We start from the raw sequence: 8,601 nt of genomic DNA, 5'->3' as shown, positions 1-8,601 counted from the left end.
CTCTCTCTCTCTCTCTCTCTCTCTCTCTCTCTCTCTCTCTCTCTCTCTGTGTGTGTGTGTGTGTGTGTGTGTGTGTTTTCCTTCAAGTTTATCTGTGTACCCTGTATGTGCTGGATCCCCACAGAAGCCAGAAGAGTGTATTGTATCCCCTAAAATTGGAGTTATAATTCTGAGCCACTCTGTGAGTACTGGGAATTAAATCCAGGTTCTCTGAAGAGAAGAGTGTAAGCTCAACTGATCCCCTCAGCCCCAGCCCAGCGATACACTTTTAATTCTGTCACTTGGGAGACAAAGTGGTTCTTTGTGCGTTTGAAGACAGCTAGTCTATATGGTGAATTCCAGGCCAACCAGTACAATGAAACTCTGTCTAAAAATAATAAGAGGAAAAAAAAATCTTTCTCTTAATCATCTGCAAAGACAACCCCCACCCATACTTCTTTTGCAAAGTCACAATCATAGTCCATAATAGGATTTAGACAAACATTTGTACAGTACCATATACCTACTACACAGGGTGAGAAGGACTACATTTCAGATGGGGTTCTGAGACATAGGCAGGAAACATCCTGGCAAAGGCAGGAAGGAACTAAGCTTCTCCCTATCTCTCCCTAATCCCTGACATCTTTCCTCTGAACCTAGGCCTTATCCTCAAGCTGTGAACCTTCTCAGGATTCCTAATAACTCCTAGGAGTTTCTGTAGGAGCCACATAATCCAAGCCCCCCCCCCCAAGGCTGGCTTCAAACTTGTATCATAGCCTCCTGTTCCTTCCTCTAATCAAGGTTACAGCAGTATATATAATCTCTTTGCTGTTCTAACAGGGGTCCATCAGGACTTCCATCTTGATTCTTCAATTTCTGACCCTCTGTGGAAACTGAGTCAGCTCCTGGCTTCTCTGTGCTACTACATCCCTAGATGGCCATAATGCTCAACATTCTGCATATGTATTTGTCCTCTGGCTCAAACCTTTGAGGTCTGGGCTAGGTCAGATACATACCTGGTAGGGCCTCAGTTCTTAGCTGCCTCCGCTGGGGTTCTGGCAGCTGGCTGGCTCCAGCCCAGACTTTATAAGATTCAGGATATATGGAGGCCAAAGAAACAGGGAAGACAAAAGCAGGGGAGAGGACTGAGGGGCAGGAGGCTGAGCTGAGGAGGCTGGCCCCTGAGCCAAGGACCATGGTATCTGTGGTGGACAAAAGTGATCGACCTTTGAGGTTGCCTAGAGCAAGAAAAGGTTGTTTCCCTGGGAGGATATCTCTTGAGGATGGTGTGGAAGACTGGTTGAGGTAGACAGGAAAGGGAAAAAGATGATCTCTGCCTCAGAAGCAAAAAAGCAGCTGCTGCAACTTATTGAGCGATTACAAGCTAAATGATGGTGCACGCCTTTAATCCCAGCACTTGGGAGGCAGAGACAGGCAGATTTCTGAGTTCGAGGCCAGCCTGGTCTACAGAGTGAGTTCCAGGACAGTCAGGGCTATACAGAAAAACCCTGTCTCAAAAAACAAAACAAAACAAACAAAAAACGAGCTAAATGCCCCATGATTCTTCCACAGGAATAACCTGGGATGAGGGAGGTGTGTAGCGAAGGAGGTCTTTTCTGGCTGCACCTCCATCCCATTGCTTTGGATCTCCTCCTAGGAGCCCACTAACTGTCCCTGGCACTTTCGCCTACTTTTGAAAAGATATGGCAAGCCCTTTGAGAGCCCAGCGCTCGGCGGGACTTTCCCTCCAGAGTAATTCGCTTACATGGCGCGGCAAGGCAAATCTCACCGTAGAGAAGGGAGTCCCCGGGGCCAGACCCCTGGGATCTCCAGGCAAGTCAGAGACAGAACCCCCTTCTCACAGCCAGATGGACACACATATCTTTGAGGATCTACAGGGTCTGGAGAAAGACAGGGGTGTACGTGCCTCCAGAGGGCATGATGTCCCTGGCCTTCCAGGCCACCCCTGGGTTACCGCCAGGACTACGTGTGCCTGGAGAGTTGTGAGTTTCCAAAGAGAAGCAGTCCTTCAACTGGGTGGGGGAAAAATCGGCCCGCCTAAACATCAGTCTGGGAGGCGGGGCTGCTGCTTGGCCTCAAAGGGCCTGCCTGGTCCAGCTGTCTCATTGCTCTGGGCCGGTGAGGCACTCCACTATCAGGGAGCAATGCCAACTCCAGGCCCAGATGCAGAGAGCCGAGGCCGTACCACCGCTCGAGGGAAGGACATGCCTTGGATTGTACCAACGCTCAATCACAGGGAGACACTGTCCAGCGAGGCCGCCCTGCAAGCCCCGCCCAGCAGGTGGCGGCCCCTCCCCAAGCCGACGTGCAGAAAGGAACGCGCGGGCCTCACCCGCGAAGGGTTGCTCGGCGGCGGGCGGGGCGTGATGCCTCCCCCTCCTGTTCACTGGCTGCAGCCCCGCAGGGTGGGCCCTACTAGACTGGCTATTGGCTGCAAGATAGACTATTTGCATATGGGGCGGGGCAACAGGACCGATTGGGGCCCGCCTTGGGTGTCAGTGTGGCCACTGCTGCCACTGAAGTTGTTCCAAGAGCTGGCTATGGCCCTGTCCCGGGGTCGCAGGTGAAATAGAAGGGTTACAAGGTTGGCGGATGGGGGAGCACCTTCGAGGCTGCTTTTCTCAGGGGGATATGGGGATTGGGCGGGACAAGAGAGGAGTGGCTCTGTTGTCCAAGTTAGAGGGAATGAGGGCGGGGGCGGAGAGGGGGACCACTCCACTTGCCCACCCGCCGGGGCAGTTCCTCCAGGCTCAGGACAGCCACTGCCCACTGCACACTGCGTTGCTCCGGACCCACTGTGCGTGTGACAGCGGCTGATCTGTCCCTGGGCAGCGCGAACTTCTGGCCCTTCAGTGACCCGAGTCTGGGCGGCAGGCAGATGGCCACTCTGGGGCGGAAGAAGGGCACCTGGGTTCAGAGAGACAGGGTAGAGGGCCACTAGAAGACTGTACCTACAGACAGGCCTGTGTGTGGGAGTCCAGCTGAAACACCTTGGGCTGGGGATTTCTCTGCCCTGCACCTGTGGGATGGAGCTTGGGCCAGATACCCCCTTGGAGGGAACTTTCTTCTTATGTGTATTAGGGTTCCAGGCTGTGCAGTCCCCAGAAGAGCCACCGTCGAAGTCATCAAGCCGAGAGACTCTCTGGGCAAGCACAGGTGTGAACTTCAGACAACAGGACCAGAGCCTACAGGACCCCTCTCCTGAGGGCCACCTCCAGGAAGACATTGGCAGCTTGATGCTACTGCCTGTTTCTGCCACTTTCAGTGAGGGAGTCAGTCCCATGTGGGCTCCTGGGACAGGCCTTTCCCAGGGGCACTCCTGCTAGGTATTCTCAAGTCCACCTGAAAGTGGAAGGAGATATCCAGGGAAGCTGTAGGCTACAGAGCCGGGACATCTGTAGCCAGTCCAGTCCCTGAAGATGGAGGGGCAGGCTTAGTCCAGACCTTTCTAGACTGGCACTGGTATCAAACCCAGAGTGCTCTGCAGATGGGGAGGGTTATGTGGCCTCTGGGTTGAGAAACTGTGACGCTCACTCTTATTGTTGGAGAGCTACTTACTGGGGAGATCCTCTGAACTAGGGTTGTAACTTCCACTTCTGTGCTGGGAATGAACAAGGCCACTGAGACTAGGTGGGAGTCTAGCAGAGCCCGGCCCTGACCTCTGGCTGGATTACCCAGACAAGGCTATTCCACGCTGACAGCTGCTAAGGTCCTGGCATCCCTCAGTCAGGTCTTGCTCTGCCAGGGAGCAGACATTTGTGGGCAGCTCTCTGTTCTTTGCTTCAGTATACATCATCACACCATTGTTTCCAAAGTAAAGTTACAAAATTCCAAAGTAAACTCTTCATTAATTCAAAGGTTTTCTTGGTGGTTCAAAGCAGTCTAGCAACTGGAGTGTGGGAGTCTATCCACTTGAAAACAGCCACAGAGGAGGAGAGCCAGCCTTTCCCCTCAAATCATAGTGGCTACCTGAAGAAGAGGGCCTGGAAGATTCTTCAGTGCCATCAGGAACAGCATACTGCAGGCTGGATCTTGGCCTGGGCAGGGGCCTCAGAAGAAACAAGTACTTTTCAGGACCAGGGAGCATGCGGTGTGTGTTTGCTAGAAAACATGTGACAGATTCAAATGAGGAAGATAAAGCTTACCCCTGCCTAGCTCCCTGGGTAGGGTAGTCTCTGGGTACTGCATCCACTAGTCTGTGCTTAGCTTTGGGAGATGAACCATAATGAGCTTAGAACCAGAGCCAAGAAGTCTATTCAACTCTCCTGCGTGTGGGTAGAGCTTCAGGAGAAGAGGGTCAGGTTCCTCAGACCCCTGTCTTCCCACCAAGGATACATCCCTAGTGGCTTTCGCACTCTAGGATCCATTCTGTGACCTTTTGCTTGACCCTGCCTGTCTGGGGCCACAGGTTAGGCAGGTCTAGGCTACAGCAGGCTCAGGCTGGAATGCAGACAAGAGCATTCTGGCCTGCTGACACCAGATCTGGAGCCTCCCTCTGCAGTCTAGCCTCTCCCCTTCCCTGTTTCCTGCTCCAGGCAAGAATATGGTCTGCTGGGCAGTGGCAGTACATGCCTTTAACCCAGCACTGGAGGCAGAGGCAAGTGGATCCAGCCTGGTTTATATTGTGAGTCACAGAACAGCCAGGGCCACATAGGAAAAGAAAGAAAGACTAGTCTTACTTGTGCCTCACAGGAGTAAGCTGGCGGCCCTGACCACTGAGCAGCTCTCTTTAACTTACATGAATGGCTTCCTCGCTCCTCCCTTGCAGGATGTTCACATCCCCTTTCTGTCTGACCCAGAAGACATGGGAAACACTGAACCTAGCTCAGGAGCCAGCTGGAGAGAAAGCTGAGCCAGTCCCAAGTGTCCTTGTTAATATGGTGTAAAGACACTCATAACCTATGGTGTACCCATCTTGTCACCCATGGTTCTGATCCTCACGATAATCTCCAGCCCCAGGAGCTAGGAACATATGGCCTGCTTGGGTAACCAAGATTTTGGAAGAGGTCACTATCAGCTCAAGAGCCAGAGTAGTAGTGATCTGGGCTGTGGAAGCATCCTTGCCCTGATGTCAAAGCCGGAGGTTAAGAATCAGGCTTCACACTCACCCTAAGAAGAGGGATAGCCCTACCCATTCAACACCCATATCTACCTTAGGGCTAACAAAGTTTTCTAGGGAAAATTCCCTGGGCCTAGCCAACCCAGAAGTCACAAACTTGACCTAGGAGTCCAGGACTCACCCCTACAAGTTCTCAGCAAACCTGACCAGCAGGTCTAGCTTGTCCAGGCATCCTCAGTTCCTGATGCTAGTGGCACACGGGCCAAACAAGGAAAGCCAGGGAAGAAGGGTCCAGGTAAAAAACCCAGGCCAGGGCTCAGCTGGCAGGCCTCACCAGGTTAGGGGGTTACAAATAAATACCCCTAGGAACACTCATAGCATGGGGCCCTGGGAGCTATAGTGCTTTCTTAAGAACCCAGCAGTAGCCACCATGTGGGCCTCAGGTTCTGAACTGCAGACAGTGCCCAGTAGTACAACTTCAGGACACACCGAAGCACCTTTGAAAGGTAATTTATTGAGGTTGTCAGGGCAAGGAAGGCAGCACACACATAGTGAAGTACATAACAGGCACACACACACACAGGATGAATACACTGTCCGCACTTCTCTCCATGCCTTTGGGGCCTGGTACGTTCTGAACTGTGCCCATGTATTACTTCTTCAGGGGACTTGGGAGATTTGAAAGAGACTAGGATAACAGTTGCCAGCACTCTTTCCCACTGAAGCAGAAACCGCAGGACATCATAGCTTTAGGGAAGGAACCCTGTGATCATACTCCTACTATCCAGGTACTCATCCCAGCTGTGCTGGCTCATCTGTCTTCGGGATCCCTACTTGGGCAGGAACTGCTACCTCCAGGAGCTCTGCCTCATAGGAGGAACTGTGAGAAAGACACAGGCTGAATGGGCTAAGACCAGAGCTGGGCCCTTCCCATGGATGCGGGGTGGGAGGGTGGAAGGGGGGAGGTAGGGAGAGAAACATACCCTCAGGACTCAGGCTGGACACTAGGATGTGGCTCTGGGGGACTCCCTGGAGGAACTCTTCTCTAGTTGGAGGCAGAAGGTCCTGTGGGGAAAGCAGGTCAGCTGAGATCGAGGGGAGCCCCCACCATCATGCCTTTCCAGAACTGCTCTGACCTGTGTGCTAGAGACGGCTCTATCCAGCTGTGGAGGCGGTGGCAATGCAGCCCCTGTCTGCTGGATGAACTGTTGCAGGTTGCACTGACGGAGTTCTCTGTTCAGCTCCTCTAGCTCCTGAGCCTGGGCCTGGGGGTACAGAGGACCTTCAGGAACAAGGCCACGACCTTCTTCTTCATGTACAGCATGCTCTGATTCTCTATCAGCTCCCCAAACTGCCTGTGCAGCAGGTGGAGGGTTGAGACTGGCTGTGTAGCAGGTAGAGTTGACAGGGGTCTAGATCTGGGCTCACCTGAAGGGCGTGTTCAGCAGCCTCCAGAGCCTGGCTCACCAAGGCCAAGGTGCCCTGCATCTCCAGACTATGCCGCTCCTGGATGGCTAGGTCCTGGCGTAGGCGCTCAGCAGCAGATGCTGTAGCTGAAGGAGGACCAGGGGCCTCAGCAGCCAGTCGAAGCTCTGCCTCCAGGGCACAGGCTTGGGCATCTAGGGCCTCCAGCTGGGCAGCATGCTCAGCAGTAGCTGCACTCAGCGCTTGCAGGCGTGCCTGTCCCTCACGCTCCCTGGCTTGTTCTCTTTGCAGCTCTTGCTCCCAGAAGGCCTCATGGCCCAACTCCTCAGTATTCCTCTGTATCCTGAGTTCTAGGCCCTGCAGGTCTGCAAAGCAGTCTGGTATGGGTCCTACCAGGGCTGTAGGTTCAGGGATCGATGGGCTGGGGACCAGCTTGGGACATCCAAGGTTGAAGGTCAGTGCTTTGCGTGGCTCACGGCCTGGTACTGCCCATGGCTTTGGGGGAAGGCTGGCACGAACCGGGCATCGTTCTGGGGGTGGACAGTTGTCTGAGGAGGGCCTCCCAGATAAGCTGGGCCCTGTCCGCCTCAGGACAAACTGGACATCATTGGCAAACTGTCCACAGGTGGCCTGGGCTCCCACGGGACACTCCTGTGGCAGCAGCTGTCGTTCCTTCTCCCTAAGACGCTGCACAAGGACAAATCGACCTGTCTGGCCTGTGGAGGAAAGACAGGTTCAGCCTATGTCCCCCTCTATCTACTGGCTTAAAGAATAGATCAATCAAAGGGGAGTCAACCCCACCCTCCATGGAAGGGAAGAAGCTGCTGGACCACAGCCCCAGCAGTTTGGTTTCTTTGTCCCCAGGGAACTCACCTATAGCTTGGGCTAGCGCAATGACCACTTCTTGGCAGGTGGTCTGTTCTGAGACCCCACAGACCACCCGCTGGATGCCATCCACCCATACCTTCAGCTCCATGGCCACAAGCTCCAAGACCATCCCTGTCCTGTGGGGAGGGCACAGGCTATAAGATCAGGCCAGGTCTACCTCCACCATAGCCTGGCCTTCCTCTTCTCTTGGCTTGCCACAACAACTGGCTCTGGACTGTGGCCCTTCAGCCCTGCCCTCCTGTGCCCAGCCCCACCCGCAGGCCACACATTCCTGGAGTGGCTGGGGAACTAGTTTGGCCCTCAAGAGCATTTTGAGGCGTCCCCTCCTTCACCAGCCTCCTCTTGCCCCACCCACCCCACTCCAGGAACGGGGCGAATCATTAACCAGGTCCAGGTTTTCCTGTCCCCCGGTCACCTGGCTCAAAGGCCACTACCCTTTTCACGAGGGCAGCCGTCCCCAGGCACCTAGTAGCGACTATATGCAAATACAACGCCGTCCACAGTCATGGAAACGCCCCCCAGGGAGGGAACAGTCTTTGGCCCGGGAGAAGCTGAGAGTCACAACTCAAGACAGACCTCCATCTCCGAACCGACCTCAGACCTAAGGAGCTCCCTCTGCCCCAAGCCAGTCCCCCTGGTCCGCCTCCGCAGTCCCTCCCGTCCGGCCGGTGCTCTGGGTTCTGGTGGTCCCGCCCCACTGTGGGGGGGGGGCACAGCCCGCCTCACGGCTGATCCCCGGCAGAGCGGGATCCAGACGTCCCATTCCGCAGCGGACAGACGCAGGTGCAGCACAGCCACCACGCGTCCCTTCACCCAGATCCGCTTCTCCTCGGTCGAAGACGGCTCCCTGATGCCGCGCCCAGTGCTCAGGAGTCTCGAGAACCCGGCAGAGCTCACCTGGGTACTTGCCGGCCTCCGAGACTTAGGCGCTTCGGTGCCGCCTCAACCTGCTGTCCCAGCGCCGCGGCGCGCCCAACCTCACAGCCTCATTGGCTCCCGGCCTTCAAGCCCCGCCCCACAGCACCCCATTAGCTCGGAGGCGTGTGTCTCCCGCCCCATACCCACTCCCATTGGCAGTCTTTCTCCCACCACGCCCCATTGGCTCGTTATTCGGTCCCGCCCCGGAGGCAACCAGGTGTGGGCGGGGCCCTGAGTAGGTGGCAGGACGGAGTCGCCCGAGATGCTCACCTCTGTTGATCAACGCGGAAGCGCGTCTGCAGCTGCGTTCG

General features: G+C 55.2%; 1 protein-coding gene across 1 annotated transcript; it reads right to left on the bottom strand.

Moving 5' to 3' along the window:
• Positions 1-5,553: 5,553 nt before the first annotated feature.
• Positions 5,554-8,344, bottom strand: Rassf7 (Ras association domain family member 7). Its single transcript, XM_028786912.1, has 6 exons — positions 8,270-8,344; positions 7,358-7,488; positions 6,488-7,200; positions 6,196-6,324; positions 6,043-6,124; positions 5,554-5,939 (listed from the first exon to the last, which is right to left on the bottom strand). The coding sequence occupies exons 2-6, from the start codon at positions 7,479-7,481 to the stop codon at positions 5,908-5,910; spliced, it is 1,080 nt and encodes a 359-aa protein (XP_028642745.1). The 5' UTR covers positions 7,482-7,488; positions 8,270-8,344; the 3' UTR covers positions 5,554-5,907.
• Between the last annotated feature and the right edge of the window lie 257 nt (positions 8,345-8,601).

The sequence above is a fragment of the Grammomys surdaster genome, unplaced genomic scaffold (genome assembly GCF_004785775.1).
Source record: "Grammomys surdaster isolate TR1022 unplaced genomic scaffold, NIH_TR_1.0 125603, whole genome shotgun sequence".
Classification (NCBI taxonomy): Eukaryota; Metazoa; Chordata; class Mammalia; order Rodentia; family Muridae; genus Grammomys; species Grammomys surdaster.
The sequence above is the reverse complement of the archived record's forward strand: the minus strand, read 5'-3'. Positions and strand labels throughout refer to the sequence as shown.